Source organism: Ovis canadensis, chromosome 14, assembly GCF_042477335.2.
Source record: "Ovis canadensis isolate MfBH-ARS-UI-01 breed Bighorn chromosome 14, ARS-UI_OviCan_v2, whole genome shotgun sequence".
Taxonomy (NCBI): domain Eukaryota; kingdom Metazoa; phylum Chordata; class Mammalia; order Artiodactyla; family Bovidae; genus Ovis; species Ovis canadensis.
In genome coordinates, this window is record NC_091258.1 from 53,672,035 (window position 1) to 53,691,974 (window position 19,940).

Below are 19,940 nucleotides of genomic sequence, written 5' to 3' on the forward strand. Positions count from 1 at the left end.
ACTGAGTGATATTGTTAAGCTTTTATTGTGTTCAAAAAACTTTCATTATGAAGAGTTTCAAAGGGTGACGGAATTGTGTACTGAACCCACATGTATCCACCACTCTGCTTCAGTGATTGTCAACTCATGGTTTCATCTGAACTGTTTGTTTCCTTTTAAAACAGTGCATCCTACCCTCTTCCCCCATCTCTCAACTATTTTGGCGTGAATCTGAAGCAGATCATTCCATGTGGACATATTTTAGTATACATCTTAGAGACATAAAGGATTCCATATTAACTTTTTAAAATGTAAGTTAAAACATTTAAAATCATGACTACACCTGGCCATCACCAGGTGGTCAATACTGAAACGCATTGATTATATTCTTTGCAGCTGAAGATGGAGAAGCTCTATACAGTCAGCAAAAACAAGACCAGAAGCTGACTGTGGCTCAGATCATGAACTCCTTATTGCCAAATTCAGACTTAAATTGAAGAAAGTAGGGAAAACCACTAGACCATTCAGATATGACCTAAATCGAATCCCTTACAATTATACAGTGGAAGTGACAAATAGATTTAAGAGATTAGATTTGATAGACAACAGTGCCTGAAGAACTGTGGACTGAGGTTCGTGACATTGCACAGGAGGCGGTGATCAAGAACATCCCCAAGAAAAAGAAATGCTAAAAGACAAAATGGTTGCCTTGGGAGGCCTTACAAATAGCTAAGAAAAGAAGAGAAGTGAAAGGCAAAGGAGAAAAGGAGAGAGATACCCATCTGAATGCAGAGTTCCCAAGAATAGCAAGGAGAGATAAGAAAGCCTTCCTCAGTGATCAATGCAAATAAATAGAGGAAAACATTGGAATGAGAAAGACTAGAGATCTCTTCAAGAAAATTAGAGATACCAAGGGAACATTTTTCCAGTAGTCATGTATGGATGTGAGAGTTGGACTGTGAAGAAAGCTGAGCGCCGAAGAATTGATGCTTTGGAACTGTGATGTTGGAGAAGACTCTTGAGAGTCCCTTGGACTGCAAGGAGATCCAACCAGTCCATTCTGAAGGAGACCAGCCCTGGGATTTCTTTGGAAGGAATGATGCTAAAGCTGAAACTCCAATACTTTGGCCACCTCATGCGAAGAGTTGACTCATTTGAAAAGACTCTTTTGCTGGGAATGATGGAAGGCAGGAGGAGAAGGGGATGACAGAGGATGAGATGGTTGGATGGCATCACTGACTTGAAGAACATGAGTTTGAGCAAGCTCCAGGAGTAGGTAATGGACAGGGAGGCCTGGCGTGCTGCAGCCCGTGGGGTTGCAAAGAGTCGAACATGACTGAATGACTGAACTGAACTGCTATTTATATAGTTCGAACTTTAAGAGGTACAAAAGGGTATAAATGGTATGTAGTTTCCCTCTTCTCTTGAAACTCTCACTTCTCTTCTTGGTAAATAGCTGCTTATTTTTACCAGTTCCCTGCAAATCTTTGCAGAAATTACTTGCACAAGGGATGTATATTTGTATGTATATCTGCCTGTGTGCATGCATGCATGCGTGTGTGTTCTTGTACGTGTATATTCTTCTGCATGTTTATATATGTTATACTCCCACTCTGATTAAAGTGCAGTCAAACTGTACACTGTTCATCACACTATATAATACTGTATTTTTGAGATGTTTTTAATCAGTAGTTACTTTTTGTTCCTATGAACTACACTGTGTGTCAGATGTCTAATTTTTAGAGTTACCAAATACTTTTTGGTATTATTTTTTTAAAAATAAATATTGACCACAGGACAGAGTATGACTTCTACAACTCAAAATACATCCTTACTAAGCTATTGTATCCATTTTTTATTATTCTGTAATAAAAGTACTCCAAGTGTACTGACAACAACCATTTGCCTGTATAATGTTCTTTGGTTGTGCATATTGGACTGAACGTACCTCTGTTGTTTTTTGCTGATTTTGTTTGGGCTCACTTGGTGGTTGCAGCCCCAAAATGGCCTCACCTGCAAGTCTGGTGGCTAGTGTGTGATGCTTAGCTGGGCCTCACTTTCCATGTGCTCTTTTTATCTGGCTTACTTTATATGATGCTACAAGGACAGCAAGAATGGAAGCTGCCAAGTCACATTCTGTTGGTCAAAGGAACTCATAAAACTAGACCAGGTTCAGAGGGAGGGGAAATAGACTCCATTTATTGGTGAGTGGATTGACAACAGATTTATGGTCATTTTTAGTGCACTGTAGATGACTTCTCTTGAACATATTCCACATAAAAAAGTCTCATTACCTGTGTTGATTTGTGAGAATTAAATGAAATGTGGTATGTGATGCCTGGCACATAGAAATCATCTGTATCTTAGGCATTGTTTGTAATCATAAGTTATATGCATGTGAATTGTTAAAAAAAAGTCTTGTTTACTGCCAATTATCTTAAGAGAGTTTTAAGTATTAAGTGAAGTTATCTATGAAATTACCTGAAGCAGACTTAAATGGAAACATTAAATAAGCTGTTTTATATTGCTAAGATGTTTAATTTTGGAAAAAAATAAATTTGGAGATAAAAATTCTGAAGCTTTTGAACTTTGAGAGGGAGATTGTAAAGCAGACATGACATTTGTTATTTTTCAAGAGAAGCTGGACCCCAAAAATACAGTTTTTAAAATTATTATCTTTTTCTGATGTCATGTGTTAATACATGGTTTGGGATGTTAATAAGTAAGTTTTGAAATTCTTGTGTGTAATGTTTCAAAGCAAATTAAGATCCCCCCCCCCCAAAATATTCAAGTTGAATGTTTTAAGAATGATTTTTTAAGAAACAAAATTTGTATTAAATTTTTTATTCTGTATATAAAATGAAAACATTTATAAAAAGGTTGAAATGAGAAAAGAATAAAGGTATATTTTCTCATAATTCTGAGGAGAAGCTAAATTCTCTCCCTCTCTTGAAAACATTTTACTTTGTTTCAGCTTCTTAATTCTATATGTGTGTTTATGTCACAAATTTCAAATTATAAATGGGTAAGGCTTTTTTCTTTTCAAAGAGTTAATGATTTGTAAACTGTAATTGCAATTTGTTAGGAGTCCCCTGCCTAGCCTTTATGTTTTTTTCTTTTTTTTTGGAAAAACCACACTAGTTTGATACTTAAAGCATTTCGGAAAATAAAAGGCAAAATTATATGTTATAGGGGAATTTTTTTCCTCCCAGAGAGTATTATAAAGTATTATAAAAAGAATCCCTAATGACATCTCATCATTTAGAACATAGTGTTTGATGATGTGTTTCCAGTGTCCATGTACTTTATTTGGTTCACAATTTCTCAGAATCAGCTTAAGTCCAGTGAGTATTTTGGTATATCTGATTGAGGCTACATTTCAATTTGATTTGGCTACCTCATGATTTTTCATCTTTGTGTTAACCATTTTAGGTTTGAAAACTATACTTCTTTGCATTCTGAGTTTTTTCATTTTCCATTCAGTTTTGCTTATTTTTTATACAATGAGAGCAGCCTACAATAAAACTTTGAAGCACAGCACTGTGTGAGGATGAAGGTTAAATATTGCAACAGTGCTGCTTGACTGAGAGGTGGCTCACTCGGGAGTTCACGACTGTCTGCAGCCCCATGGACTTTAGCCCACTAGGCTCCTCTGCCCGTGGGATTTTCCAGGCAAGGATACTGGAGTGGGTTTCCATTTCCTACTCCAGGGGATCTTCCTGACCTAGGGATCATACCCGTGTCTCTTGCTTCTCCTGCATTGGCAGGCACATTCTTTACCACTAGGGCCACCTGGGAAGCCTTTGTTTTTGAGATACAGAAGTCTAAATTCTAATGTACTGAGACAAAAGGAGGTGTTGGTATCAGTGTGTGATTAAGGAAAATGTAAGCTGTAAAAAAAATTTGGCTTGTGTACAGTTTAATGTTTTTACTAATTTGTTTTGAACTCTTGACCACATTGGTGACAATTTTCCCATTTAAAAAAAAAATTTAAATTGAACTAGTTAAAAATAATTTTGAGAATTTTAAGTATTTGCTGGGTTCAAGGCCAGGATTGCTGTGTTTGGTTTTTTTTTTTTTTTTTAGTCATATAAGACCTCTTGAAACAAATAGTGACCTCAAGGGATTTATGAGTGGGCTTCTATTGAAATTGATGTAAAATACAGGGTCTTTTTATGAGGAAAGGATCTAGAGGTTTTATCAGTCTTTCATAGGTATCAGTAGCCATAAAGAGTTACGAGTCACTGTTCTAAGAAAACAACACACAACAGTTTACTTTTTTCTAAAATGCAATTTAGGAATAAAATAGAGAAAACAAGTTGAAATGACAAAACTTACAAATTATGTTAGACTAAGTAGAAACTGATGCACATATTCAAAGCTTAAGTCAGTTACAAATTTAACATATCTAAAGTCATCTTTTCTTATAAGTTCCTTCTTTTGAGTTGTTATAGAAATATATATCAGTTGTAGAAAATTTAGAAAATAAAATAAAAATTACCTCTAAACTCATCACCTAAAGCAGTTGGGCACTTTGAGGGTGTTTCTTTCATACTTAGAGTAATGTATTTTTGTAACTTTTAAACTTTCTTTTGTTGAATTCATGTCTCATTTTATTCATAGAGCAAAAGAAGGCTGATAAAGAAACAGGCACCTATGGTAAACTGACAGATCTCAAGTTACATGTGCATGGTTATTGGTATGGGGCACAAACAAATTCCCCTGTTCCACCTTTGCTGTGTATATTCATTGTATTCTCTTGTCTCATTGCTGAAAACTTAAATTGAATAAATCTAGTAGAATGTTAAGACTTCCCTGGTGGCTCAGCTGGTAAAGAATCTGCCTGTAATGCAGGAGACCTGGGTTCGAACTCTGGGTTGGGACGATCCCCTAAAGGAGGGCATGGCAACCCACTCCAGGATTCTTGCCTGGAGAATCCTCATGCACAGAGGAGCCTGGCAGGCTGCAGTCCGTGGCGTTGCAGAGTCAGACACGACTGAGCGACTAAGCAGTAGCAGCCATACAATGTTAGATGCATCTGTCTTTGTTTAGATAATTTTGTTTCATTAAACTTCTGAAAAATTACTAAGTTTTTACATTTAGGTTCATCTTTCTATTTCTAAAAATAAAGTTTTCTCGTGGACTCGAAATATAAAGAACATGGATTATTTTATCAACATCTTCTGATATGTCTCCTAGGTGTGAGTTGAGATAAAGGAATATGTGACCATATTGCCTGAATTTTATAGTAGATGTCATTTCTCTTACTAGTAATTTGTTTTGCCATGACCATTTAAAAAAATGCTGTTGATTTAGTACAGATACTTTTGAATGGTTAAAAGTGTATTTCCCATCAATTACAGAAGGCATAACCATGTAGATCCTTCTTTCAAGAATGTTTTTATTGCTTAATATAACCTTGATAATTTGTTTATGCTGTTTAAGAGGATACTTTTAAAAAACTCAGTCATTCCATTCTTTAGAAATGAGAAAAATTTCTCGCTTTACCATGCCTGAATTCAGCATTCCTCTGTTTTCTTAATTTTTGAGGTTAAAAACCCAGGCATCCATCAAGCCAGCAGATCTTGGAGAAGCATTGCAAAAAAAAAAAAAAAAGGAAAAAAGACATGCTATATTTGAGTGATGATCCCTGCAGCATATGGCATAATGCTTGGTTGCAGAGCAGGCGCTCAATAAATGGTGAATTGAATTGAAACAAAGGTTTCTTGGATGCTTAATAGGACATTTCAGAGTGGGTATGATGGACTAAGAATCGTTTCTAAAGAAAATTGTATATATATATTCAAAAATCTTTGGGTTTTATAATTTCTCAAATTAACAAACAAACAAAAAGAATTAACTCTATCCCAGGTCAACTTAGATATTAGCATTAATGTAAACCCCTTTCCTTCTTTTCCCTTTAAGCATCTCTTGATATTTTCTCCTTTTTTGTTTAGAATAGTAGGTAAAGAGAATGATAGGAGTTTTTTTTCTTTTTAAATGGGCTTAATGTCAATACTTTCTGCCTATTACAACTTCATACTTTAAAGAGAAAAATGAACAAATTTTGTTTCAGTGAATTGTTTTATTTTCTGTTTTTACTATTGAAAGCTGGAAATTGGAGTCTTTACTCAACTTGCCTCAAACATGGGATGTAGAACTTTTTACTTTTGCTTTACAGAGGTTTTCTTTTTTGCCATACATTTAAGAAGAGGGTTAAAGAGTTCCTTTCATATTTCTCCCATCTCCTTTTTAATGTTCTGTTATGATAATCTTCAAACCTACAGAAAAATTGAAAGAATTATATAGATGAAACTTGATCACATAGCTATCCATACCTCAACCCTTAGTCCCTTATTTTATGATGTGTTTCAAAGAAAATTGTGGACATCTGCATACTCCACCTGTAAATACTTGACTGTACATGTCATTTAGCTTGCTCTCTCATACTTTTACAGCCTAATGAAAGTAAGATATTTCTCATGAGATCTGTCCTGGTCTTCATCCTTAAGGTTAAGACTAGTTTGCAGTTATGTCCTTTTTTGCTGCTGCTCTTTAATAAAAACCTTAGGTGTGTCTCAGAAGGCTTATAGCATATGATTAGCAAGATTTAGGAGAAGATTATGAAAGTTTCTTCTGTGCCATATAATAGTGCTTTAGTTCTTATTTTCTGTAAGTAACATTGCATGAGGATGTTTGGTGAAAATTAAGTCTTATTTATTGGGTAATTCTTTTAAATTAAGAATTGAAGGTTGAACCTAATCTGTAAGGATCAGATATGGTGAAACCAAACAAGGAAGTCTTATCTAGTAATGGAATAAATAAGTAGGCTTGAAAGATTTATCCTAACTACATAATGGGTTTTATTTTCATCTGAAAAAAAGTTATTTTAAGCAGTTGGCTTCTTTGACTACATATTTTACAGTCTCCAAAAATTTAGTTATCTGTTTCTCAGTGGTAAAATAGAAAAAAGTCTATTCAGATTTTGGTACAAAGATACTGTCCATAACACATTAGTTCTTAGAGTCATTTTGTGTTTTCTGCTGTATAGGCTTTGTGATCTTCTATGGGATTTTTTTTTAAGCCTGGAGTATTAGAGGAGGGACTGTTTGGAGATAACTTTTTGACCAAGCACTTGACCCTGAATATTTCCTTTAGTGTGAATTTCAGGGAGAGAGTTCCTTAAGCCATAATTTCTTCCAGTGGCGCTGCTTGACTCTACTTGCCTCCCTTCAAAAAGGATTTCTGCATGAGCTGTTTTTTAAATTATCTTTTCCTTTCTTTTTGTATTTTTAGAAAACAATTAAAAATTTAGAAGTAACAACTCCGATCTTACTGTTCTCCAATATGGCCACAGTTTTTTTCTTCTAGAGAGAATTATTGATTTAGTTTAAAACTGAATATGCTTTGGAATACTGACATTGACCTCTTGTAGTGTCTTTGATTGAATCTTCTGTTCTTTTAATATATAAAAGAGGTGTTTTGTTAGAAACCTGCCCCCCTTTTCAGGTGTATTTACCAAAATAGTACATATTGAATGCTAACTTTAACATTAGCTTTTTAGCAATTAATAGGAACATTTAGGGCTTCCCTGACGGCTCAGTTGGTAAAGAATCTGCCTGCAGTGCAAGAGACCTGGATTTGATCCCTGGATGGGGAAGATCCCCTGGAGAAGGAAATGACCACCCACTTCAGTATTCTTGCCTGGGAAATCCCATGGACAGAGCAGCGTGGTGCAGTTGCAAAGAGTTGGACACAACTTAGCAACTAACATTAGTCATCTAAGCATTTGCCAAATTACTTATGTAAAACTGCTAGTATTTATAGATTTAGTGAGTTCACGGTATTGAGGCATTGTGTCATTTCAGTTCTTCCAAACTGTCCCATTTATTGCTCACAGCAGTCCTGTTTCTAGAAGCTTCCTGAATTGTTAGGTTTAGTTATACTGTCTTTAAGTAAGTTGTGCTATTTGTATCAAATTGAATGAATTTTACATAGTGAAATTATCTTAGTGGGTAATACAGTCTTTCTTTCAAATTTTAGAATTGGTGTTTTTGATACTTCATGAGAAAAGGGTCATTGAAGGCTCAATGTATTTAGGTGTTCAATGCTGGGCAAGGTGTTAAACCATTTATATTTAGTCCTCTTTGAATCTGTGAGATAGGTATTATTTCAGTTTTTTACCATTGAAGATACCAAGTCTAGGATTAATTTGTTAAATGGTGGAGCGGGGATTGATCCTCTGGTCTGACTTCGAAGCCATGTTCTTTCTGGTATATAGGCCTGTTCCTGAAATTTCCTACCATTTTATTCATATAAAAATATCCAGAAAGATGACTTTTGCCTTAAATAAAAACATTTTATGTTTATTTATATACAGGGATTTGAGAGGAAAGTTTTTAAAAAACACTTGATTAAAAATGAAAAGGCGTGCTTGATAGAATACTGGTCAGAAGACCTAGATTAAGGTCATTGCTACCTCTCCTTAATAGTGTGGATCTAATTTCTCTTAAATGTATGGTTTTTTCCCATTTTTCTTCTGCTATCTGTTTTGTAAAGAGGAAAATATTGATGTGACATTTACTACAGGAATATTTTTACTATGAATTAAAATATGTGAAATTCCTTGATATTTTTAAGACTAAATAAGATGTTTTTATTAATTATGTTTGTTGCTTTAGGGGAGCTAAGGAGTAAACTGAAACCAATTCCATGAACAGTCATTTTTATCACCTGGAGAGTGATTATCTATACTGCAATTTATCCTAATTTTAATTTGATAATTTCTGCATGTTCTTTTAAATTACTTGCTGAATTGGTGAGTTTTTGTTTTTGTTATTTTTTTTTAAATTGAGAAAACCATCCCTCTGCTTTAAAAAATTTCAGTGCTCTGGTTTTGCTTGCAGCCTGCAGCCTAGCAGGGAACCCTTTGGAAACCACGTATCCACAGAAGGTTTGAGACAAGTTCAGTGTAGGGCTATTCAGTTCCAGCAGCTGTGAGAACTGAGTATGGTTCACAGTATGGGAGAAACATCACCATTTCTGCTCCTACAGATTTATATCTTTTGGTGATCTGAAATTAGTTTATCAGGTAGCTCTGTTTATATATAACATGGAATTGACTCCAAAGCCCAAAGGAAATACTTTTTATAGTACCTCTACCTAACTTCTTCTAGCTCCTGATTGATTCTCTCTGACCTCAATAACATTAGTATGAATAACTGAAGAGTTGATGACTCCAGATTTTTCAACCCAAAGTTTTCTGAGGAGGACAGACTGAAGCATCTGCTCAAGATTTTGTGTTGATGATTTCTGTTTCACGACCAGTGTTTATTCTTTTAAAAGCTTTTCTCAGCTCTCTTCTTCCTTCATCTTGAGCCCATTTCCCTCCAAACTTACTGTCTCCCTTAATTTCCAAATTTTCTTTAGTTCAGATGATCCTCTACTTTAGGGAACAATAATTCTCAAGATATGTGTGTTCTACATCTAAAAGCTGAGAGTCTTAATTCTTTGATAAGTGTATGGTGGAATAATGCCATTGCTAAATTTTGTAGAAACACGATTTTAAAATTAAAAAACACTTTAATCTTTAAATTGCTGAAATTAGGTTTTTGATTAGCTTATGATATGTAGCCTACTTGAGGAACCATTAATTTGGGTATTAATATAGTATTTGGTATTTTTTTTGTCAACAGGAAGAAGGTAGATAATGACTATAATGCTCTTCAAGAAAGACTCAGTACTTTGCCTGATAAGTTGTCTTATAATATCATGGTATGTTTGATATGTTTCTTTTAAAGTAGAATATTGTTTCTTGAAAGTTAGCTATGTAAAGTAAAAAGGTGTTTTTTTGCTTTATGTGTATTGATTTACAAGTTGACTCCCTGGACTAGATCAGAGATAACTACCATAGTAAGGAAGGTTTCTGTTTTACTTTATAATAATGCACTAATTGTGATAATAGTTGGTATTCTTTTCCTTTTTTTAGATTTATATTATGTTATGATGACATAAATGGCATAAATGTTAGCATAAAATTTGACATATTTGGTATGCAAATTTACTATGTTAGCAAACTAAGTACAGCAGAAATATGGTATGTAGTCATTTCCTGTTAACCAGAGCAGCAGTAGACCATAATGTTATGTATCTTGGAGAATTAAACCCTAGAACATTGATTTTATATATATAAAGGTGCTGCTAATTTTTTTAAATATTCAGATCTTCATATCAACATATCATTCTATTTGTGAGCCCTGAAGAGATTCTTTGCATGAATATTCTTTTTCATGAAGACTGTGTTCTTAATTTTGACCAGATATTTTGAAAATACATTGTTCTTTATTATACCAGCTCAAATATTTCATAAATTTTGTAAACCTTTTAAAGCTCTTTATTTGTTAATTCCTGTTTTGCCCCCAAAAGACCCTATTTTCTCAGAAATAATTTTCAGTTGAAAAAAATCAAAGTTAGTCTTTATTAATACTTTGTTTCTAGTTTGCTTTCGTTTAGATTTATGACTGAGCAAAAAATGAATATGTTTGGAAGCAACGCTGATTTCTCTGAAAGCTATTCTTGTAAATATGCTCATTTCTTTTCTTGTTTTAATGTTGATAAATTAACCTAAATTTTTTCTAAGGTTTTCCTAGTGAAATTATAATGTCAAATGTCCATGAAGTTGACACTTTATTTTTCTCAGTGAGGAGATTTTTTAAAAAAGACCTCCACACAGAGCTTTTAATGCTGTTTCATAAAATGTAGTTTTTAGTGTTTTAAATTTTTTTTTAACCTTCTTTCTCTTTTTTTTTGAACAATAGGTACCATTTGGCCCCTTTGCCTTCATGCCAGGAAAACTTGTCCATACTAATGAAGTCACTGTTTTACTTGGGGACAATTGGTTTGCAAAATGTTCAGCAAAGCAGGCTGTTGGCTTAGTTGAACACCGGAAAGAACGTATGTACTAATTATAAATGATGTTTCTTTGCTGGATATTTATTGGTTCACAGAGTGCCAGGCTGATGGACTGTTTGTTATTAACAGTACCTTGAACTGATTTATTAGATAAGTGTCACAAGTCTCCAGGCTATTTTCGATTCTGTTGAATTGGAGATAGTTTGAGCAGATCCAGCATTTGAAAATGTGGACTGGAGAATGGAACATCTGGGTTGGAAATGTCACCCACATTAGCATGTTTTTAGAAATTACCAGGTGTGAAAGTCATCACACATGGTTTTGTAGATAGCAGATGGATAGATATAAGAATTGGGGTCATTTTATATTTTATAATTGGTTTGCTTTAGTTGCTTTTCAAGACTTTAATTTTCCCCAGAATACTTCAGAACACAGAGGAATTTGCTTCCTACTTATTGGACTAGGATAAATATCTATTTGCAAAGTAGAAACAATTCTTAAACATGTGTTTTGGTTTGGAAGAACTCATGTTTCCATTTTACAGAAGAAAAGGCCAGGTGTGGAGAAATGCTATCTACAACATCACAACTTAAATGGTTTGAGGTTTCTGCCTCATTTCATTGAGGTCATTCTAGTTTTCTTTAGATAGTGTTTGTTGGTTTATGTATATCCATCCATACATTTTTTAGTTGGTTTGATTCACTTGGTCTCTAACTTAGTTGCATTTTAATATTAGGTCTGTTTAATATCTAATACATGTTTTTATTTCTGTAATAGCATACTTAAATTGATAGCATAATATCACCATACCTGCTTTTTACTCTTCTACTTTAATGTGTTTCTGAAAACAAATTTTTGAGGCTCCTGCTGTTTAAATGAGGTCATGTGGATAGAAAACAGCCGAGTTTTCTAAAGCTGAAATTATTTCACTTATATATGAGTGGGTACTAGTTGGAGAACTCATTTACTCAGTGAAATCCTGGAATCTATATTTGGAGACTCTAATTGCAAGTCAAAGCCTATAAGTTTATAATTGATATATATTTTGATCTTTTGTGACAGTAATCAGAATCGTATTGTTTGGCCTGTGTATAATTCCTGGCAATGATAATTCTTTTGGCATTACCACATTAAAGTAAGTCATGTATATTAGAGCCAAGAGAATGGGTATAATTCTTTAAAGGTCTTTCTTAATGGTGAAGACTTGCTTTATTTACTGGGGAAACTGCTGATAAGAAATCAGTTCATCTTTTGAAATTTGTTCACTTTGATTTTCATTTGGATGTTTCAGCAAAGAAATCTTTAGGATCATTTTGGCTTATATTAATGAAAGAACACTTTTAATAGATGAGAGCTCTAGAATGGCAAAATATTTTTTGGTAAATCACTTTCTAGTGTTAAATGCAGTTTTAGGAAGTGACCAAAGCAATGACTTTTGGGATCAGTATTTATCTAAAATATTTTTTGGAATATATATATAAAATTATGTTTGAGAATCTGTTTTGGTAAGTGAATTCTAAATAGTTGTTTTCTTCACAGTTTTATAGTAATTTATAATTGAAGAAATTGTTTAGGCATATCTAGTGTATTTAACACTAGAAAGTGATTTACCAAAAAATATTTTGCTATTCTAGAGCTCTCATCTATTAAAAATGTTCTTTCATTAATATAAGTCAAGCCTGGCGTGCTGCAATTCATGGGGTCACAAAGAGTCGGACACGACTGAGCGACTGAGCTGAACTGAACTGAAGAAAGATACTTTATTTTTCTTAAGGCAGAAGAAATATAACAGGTTAAACATACTTACCTCAGGGTCAACAGGGTAACGGGGGAAGGTGAAGGGAGGTCATGGAATGTTTAAAAAATATTAAAAATAAAGGATAAAATGGGTTTAACACAACAACAGTAAGAGGATTCAGAGGCGGTAACTCAGAGGAAGAGGATTTCTAAAAGAAAGATGGCAAGCTCAGTGCCTTACCCTTTTGCTCACGTCTGGCATTTTGTCATTTAACATGAATATGAGCAGCTTTTTTAGTTTTCTAATTTTTTAAATGATTAGAGTGAAGTTGGCATTTTATTTGGTATACTGTTTTATTAGTTACAACTAATTGTGATTAAAGATTTGTTTAACCAGCACTGCAATCAGGAAGCAGAATAGGATTCAGGATATACCATAGTTAGTCAGGACACAGGACCACACCGAAAACTCTCCTGTGTTTTCCTTTTTATGGTCATATACTATTACCCCTGATCTGTCTCTATCACCTTTTCCAGAATGCCGTATCAGTGGAATCACACACTAGATAACCTTCTGAGACTGACTTTGACTCATCCAGTTTGTTCTATATGTGAAAAGGTAGTAGTATAAACACTACTTCATTGCTGAATAGTGTTCCATTACATTCATGTACACAGGTTTTCTGTTTATCCATTGAAAGACATTTGGGTTTGCTTCCATTTTTGGCAGTTACAGAGTTGCTATATATCTTTTTGTACAGGTTTTTATGTGACTGTAAATTTTGTTTGCTGTTCAGACATACCTGTTCTCTTTTGGTGTCTGGCTGGCTGGCCTCATAGATGGTATTCCTTCCTCTGCACTGCTTCAAAAGAGCTTAAGAATTGGTGTTAATTCCCCTTTGAATGTTTGGTAGAATTGATCTGTGAAGCCATCTGTTCTGGGCTTTTATTATTAGAAGGTTTTGGATTATTAATTAAATCTTCCTTGTTCTAGGACTACACAGATTTTCTGTTTCTTCTTGTTTCAGTTTTAATAGTCTGTATGTTTCCAGGAATTTGTCCATCTAGCTTATCAGGTTTGTTGGCATTTAACTATTATTCTTTCATATTCCTATTTCTGTAAAATAAGTAGTGTTATCACCATTTTAATTCTTTAATTAATACACTTCTTACTTACGACTCAGGTTTTTATTCTTCCTCTGCAGGTTTACTGCATATGTCATTTCAGATTCTATATGTGAGTGTGTAAAGGCATCTCTGTTTTTATTTATGGTTTTAGTCATCTGAGTCTTCTTTCTCTTTTTTCTTTGCCAGTCTGGGTAAAGGCTTATCCATTTTGTTGGTCTTCTCAAAGAACCAACTTTTTAATTTTGTTGATTGTTTTCTGTTGTTTTTCTTGTCTCTGTTTTGTTTATTTCTACTCTAATCGTTGTTATTCCTTCCTTCTGGTAGCTTTGGATATAGTTTATTATACTTTTCAAGTTTCTTAAAGCATATAAGATTATGATTTGAGATTTTTTTTAATGTAGGTTGTTTACAGGTATAAATCTCTTAGCATTGGTTTCTCTGCGTCCTGTAAATCTTGATCTGTTGTGTCTTCATTTTTGTTGATCTCAAGGTATTTTTTAGTTTCCTTTATAATTTCTACTTTGACGCATTCATTGTTTTGTTAAATTTCCTTGTTTGTTAATTTTCCATTTTGCCTTCTGTTGTTGGTTTCTAGTTTCATTTCATTTGATTGAAACCATACAAAGTATTTTTTCCAAGCTTGTGAAAAGGTTTAAGGCTTGTTTTGTGACCTATCATGTGGTCTTTCTTAGAGAATGTTGTGTTTCCCTTAGAAGAATGGGTACTCTGTTCCTGTTGGGTGAATATTCTGAATGTATCTGTTAGGTCTATTTGTTCTATAGTATTATTAAGGTCCTCTTTCCTTATCAGTCTCCTTTGTGGTTCTTTTGTCCTTTATCGTCCTCTGTTGACATCTCCAGTTCTTATTGTAGAACCACTTGAACTGTGTCATTTTTTGCTTCATATATTTGAGGCTCTGTTGTTAGGTTGTGTGTATTTTTTATATTTGAAAATTTTATTGATGTATAGTTGATTTATAAGTTTTAATTTTTATTATACAGCAAAATGATTCAGTTATACGTACATATATTCTTTTCCATTATGGTTTATCACAGGATATTGAATATAGGTCCGTGTGCTGTACGATAGGACCTTGTTGTTTATCCATCCAGTATATAATAGTTTGCATCTGCTAATCCCAAGCTCCCAATCACTCCTTCCCCCACTTCCCCTCTCCCTTGGCAACCACAAGTCTGTTCTCTATATCTGTAAGGCTTTTTCTATTTCATAGCTATATTCATGTGTGTCTTAGTTTCAGTTCAGTTCAGTTGCTCAGTCGTGTCTGACACTTTGTGACCCCATGAATCGCAGCACGCCAGTCCTCCCTGTCCATCACCAACTCCCGGAGTTCACTCAAACTCATGTCCATCGAGTCAGTGATGCCATCCAGCCATCTCATCCTCTGTCACCCCCTTCTCCTCCTGCCCCCAATCCCTCCCAGCATCACAGTCTTTTCCAGTGAGTCAACTCTTTGCATGAGGGGGCCAAAGTACTGGAGTTTCAGTTTTAGCATCATTCCTTCGAAAGAAATCCCAGGACTGATCTCCTTTAGAATGGACTGGTTGGATCTCCTTGCAGTCCAAGGGACTCTCAAGAATCTTCTCCAACACCACAGTTCCAAAGCATCAGTTCTTCAGCGCTCAGCCTTCTTCACAGTCCAACTCTCACATCCATACATGACCACAGCAAAAGCCATAGCCTTGACTAGATGGACCTTAGTCGGCGAAGTAATGTCTCTGCTTTTGAATATGCTATCTAGGTTGGTCATAACTTTTCTTCCAAGGAGTAATCGTCTTTTAATTTCATGGCTGCAATCACTTTAGATTCCACATATAAGTGATAATGTGTGGTATCTGTCATTCTCTTTCTTTCTTTGCTTTCCTTAAGTGTGATGATCTCTTAGTCCATCCATGTTGCTGCAAATGGCATTATTTCATTCTTTTTATAGTTGAGTAATATTCCATTGTATATTCATGCATTTGTATCCATTTATCTGTCCATTGACATTTAGATTGTTTCCATGTCTTGCTATTATAAATAGTGTTGCTGTGAATTTAGGGGTGCATGTACTTTTCCCCAGTTATAGTTTTGTCTGGATGTATGTCCAGGAGTGGGATTGCTGGATCATATGGCAACTCTGGTTTTAGTTTTTGTGAGGAACCTCCATACTGTTTTCCATAGTGGCTGCATCAGTTTTGAGTTCCCACCAACAGTGTAGGAGGCTTTCTTTTTCTCCACATCCCCTCCAGCATTTGTTGTTTGTAGACTTTTTGATGATGGCCGTTCTGACTGGTGTGAGGGTGGTACTTCATTGTGGTTTTGATTTGTATTTCTCTAATAATTAGTGATGATGAGCATCTTTTCATGTGCCTGTCCATTCTCCTAATCTGTGCCTTCCATATTGTATTTAATACATTTACCTTTATAGTAACTTTATAGAGTATTGCCATTTTATTATTTTTTGATATGTCTTTTGTACAGCTTTTATATATCTCATTTCCTTCATTATTGCCTTCCTTTGTGTTTAGTTGGGTTTTTTTCTTTGTGGTAATGTGTTTTGATCCCCTTTCTCATTTCCTTTGTTAATGGTTTATAAGTATTTTGTTTGTAGTTACTATGGAGATTACTTACAACATTGTAAAGTTGTAACAATGAATGTATTTTGAATTGGTTCCAACTTAACTTCATTCCTCCATATTCTGGCCTGGAGAATTTCATGGGCTGTATAATCCATGGGGTTGCAAAGTCAGACCTGACTGAGCAGCTTGCACTTTCACTTTGGGCTTCCTTGGTGGCTCAGCTGGTAAAGAATACGCTTAAAATGTGGGAGACCTGGGTTTGATCCCTGGGTGGGGAAGATGCCTGGAGAAGGGAAAGGCTTACACACTCCAGTATTCTGGCCTGGAGAATTCCATGGACTGTATAAGTATAGTCCATGGGGTTGCAAAGAGTCAGACACGACTGAGCGACTTTCACTTTATAACTTAAATAACTTAGAAAAACTTTTCTGTATAGCTCTGTTCCTTCTTTATATTATCAGTGTCACAAATCATACCTTTATATTGTGTACCTATTAACAGATTTATGATGATTTTTTAATGCACTTCTCTTTTACATCCTGTAGCAGATAAAAAGTGGAGTTACAAACTGTAATGATAGTTATACTGTTTTTAATTTTTGCCAGTGTTTGCCTTTCCCAGAGGCATGTAGCTTCTAGTTACTGTCTAGTGTCCTCTTTCATTTCAACTGAAGAATTCCCTTAAGTTTTTTGTAGGGCAGGCATAACAATAAGGAACTCCTTCAGCTTTTGTTTATTTGGAAATGTCTTAATTTACCCTTCTTATGTGAAGGACAGGTTTGATGAATGTGGGATTCTCAATTGAGAGTTTTTTCTCTCAGCATTTTAAGCCTATTGGAATTCTGACATCCAAAGTTTCTATTGAGAATTCTGCTTATATTGTTATGAAGATCTCTTGTGATGATTTTGTTTGTCTTTGCTGTTTTGAAGATTCTCTGTCTTTCAAAAGTTTGATTATGTATCTTGTTGGGGGTCTCTGGGTTTATTCTACCTGGAATTAGTTGAGGTTTTTGGATTTGTTGATCTTTGGGCAAATTTAGAATTTGTTTGGCAGCCATTATTTCTTCAGATAATCCCTTTGCCACTTTCTCTTCTTCTTGAGATTTCCTTAATGTACATATTAATCTATCTGATATGTCCCATGAATCCCTTAGGCTCAGTTCACTTTCTTCATTCTTTTTTTCTGTTCATTAGACTTGATGATTTCAAATGTCTAATCTTTGAGTTCACTGATCCTGATTTTCTTCTGCTTGTTCAAATATGTTGTTGACCCTGTAGTGAATTTTTGAATTTAGTTGTTATATTTTTCAACTCCAGAGTTTGTTTGTTTCCTTTTTATAATTTCTGTCACTTTGTGGATGTTCTCACTTTCTTCATGTATTGTTTTTAAAATTTACTTTCAGTTCAGTTCAGTTGCTCAGTCGTGTCTGACTCTTTGCGACCCCATGAATCGCAGCACGCCAGGCCTCCCTGTCCATCACCTACTCCCAGAGTTCACTCAGATTCATGTCCATTGAGTCAGTGATGCCATCCAGCCATCTCATCCTCTGTCGTCCCCTTCTCCTCCTGCCCCCACTCCCTCCCAGCGTCAGTCTTTTCCAATGAGTCAACTCTTTGCATGAGGTGGCCAAAGTACTCGAGTTTCAGCTTTAGCATCATTCCTTCCAAAGAAATCCCAGGGTTGATCTCTTTCAGAATGGACTGGTTGTATCTCCTTGCAGTCCAAGGGACTCTCAAGAATCTTTTCCAACACCACAGTTCCAAAGCATCAGTTCTTCAGCGCTCAGCCTTCTTCACAGTCCAACTCTCACACTTTAGTTATTTGTATTTCTCTTTAGCTGTTTGAGCATATACACAGTTGTTTTAAAGTCTTGTTCTAGTATATCTGATGCCTCTGTTTCTTCAGGGAGTTTCTGGAGATTTATTTTGTTCTTTTGAATGGACTATGTTTTCCTTTTTACTGTATCCTTTAAGATTTTCTGATGAATGATGAAAATTGGGCATTTGAAAAAACAAGTGTATGTGGAATATGTATTGCAGATAATAGGCTGGTAAGAAACTTTTGTGATTTATCTTATGAGGCAGTATGTGTATTCTTTAGTATCTCCAGTGAGGTATATCTTAAATGCATTGATATTTTGTTATAAAGTATAAATTTTTGACTTTTGGTTTTATCTACATAATAAATGTAGATAGCTTTAAAACATCATATACCTTAAAATAATGAAAAAGTAGCATCCTTCTGTGTACCTCTCTGCTTCTAGTCCTCACTCCATAGAGATATTTCATCTAGTGTTTAAGCTAATTTTTTGCTTTGTTCTTTTTATGTATACTTCCCAAGTACTTTGCGTATTCTGTTTTCTTGATTCTTTTTTTCCAATTTTATGTAGTATCTATTAGTTGCCTACCTATAATTGAAGGATAACATGTAATTCATTTACATCTTCTTCTCCCTGTCCATCGATCTTTTAGTATTTTTATTACAATTTTTGTTTGCTCAGCATTCATGCTTAACTGTAATTCCATTTCCATTTTTGAACAACCTTTCATTTGAAGTTTACTGTTTTATTTTTGTTTGTTGCATAAGTTATATATCTATTGTTAATTCAGCCAAACACTTCTATTCTTGGAGACCTCTGTACTAGAGTCCTTCATAGTCTTGCTTTGATTTGTACTAGCTCCCATCTTGAGTTTCAAAGAATGTCTATCTTCCTAGTCTTTTCCTTTATCATTGTACCATATCTTTGCCTCTTATTTATTTCCTATTTCTTGATTCCCACGGCATCTCCTTTCAAGTTTTGCTCATTTTGTTGGAGGGTGTGTGTGTGTGTGTGTGTGTGTGTGTGTGTGTGTGTGTTAGTCAGTCACTCAGTCATGTCCAACTCTTTGCAACCCCATGGACTACAGTCGGCCAGGCTCCTCTGGCCCTGGAATTCTCTAGGCAAGAATACTGGAGTGGGTTGCCATTTCCTCCTTCAGGGGATCTTTCCAACCCAGGGACCAAACCTGGGTCTCCTGCATTACAGGCAGATTCTTCATCATCTGAGCCACCAGAGGATAACCTTCAGTAATTTTCTAGACAGGTGTGTGGGAGATACATTTTTTGAAATTTTGCATGTCTGCAAATATTTTTTTATACTCCTGCTTTTTGTAACTCATCTATTTAGAATTCAAAGTTGAAACAGTTTTGAAGGCTTTCTGTCTTATGTGTTGCTACTTAAAAATCTGATGCCATCACTTTCCTTTGTATGTGACTGTGTTTTATCCCTTTAGAAATTTTAGGTTCCTATCTTACTCTTAATGATCTGAAGTGCTACTGTGATATACCTCGTGTAGAGCTTTTAAAGTTCATTTGCTAGGTGTTTGGTGGGACCTTTCAGTGTGGAAATTCATGTCCTACAGTTTGGGGAAATATTTGTTATTATTTCTTTGATAATTTCTCTCTCCTCTTGTCCATCTCTTTGTTAAAATTTTTTACTTGATCTTATTTCTATTTTATGTTTGGAATTGTGGATTGAGTTTTTTTTTGTTGTTTTTTCTTAAATTCCTATACATTTTAATTCCCAGGAGCTCTGCTTTTTGTTTGCTCATTTATTTGTTTGTTGTC

The 19,940-nt window shown here is 34.8% G+C and overlaps 1 protein-coding gene across 3 annotated transcripts in view; it reads left to right on the plus strand.

Annotated features, from left to right (window-relative positions):
• The window catches only part of URI1 (URI1 prefoldin like chaperone), a 61,375-nt gene that overhangs the window by 24,962 nt on the left and 16,473 nt on the right, over window positions 1-19,940 (plus strand). For 2 of the 3 annotated variants that reach the window (XM_069548989.1, XM_069548991.1), the window contains 2 exons: window positions 9,675-9,753; window positions 10,797-10,932. In XM_069548989.1, the coding sequence (XP_069405090.1) occupies window positions 9,675-9,753; window positions 10,797-10,932 (215 nt within the window). Of the gene's footprint in view, window positions 1-8,660; window positions 8,798-9,674; window positions 9,754-10,796; window positions 10,933-19,940 lie in introns of all 3 variants that reach the window. The other variant, XM_069548990.1, reaches the window with a different exon arrangement.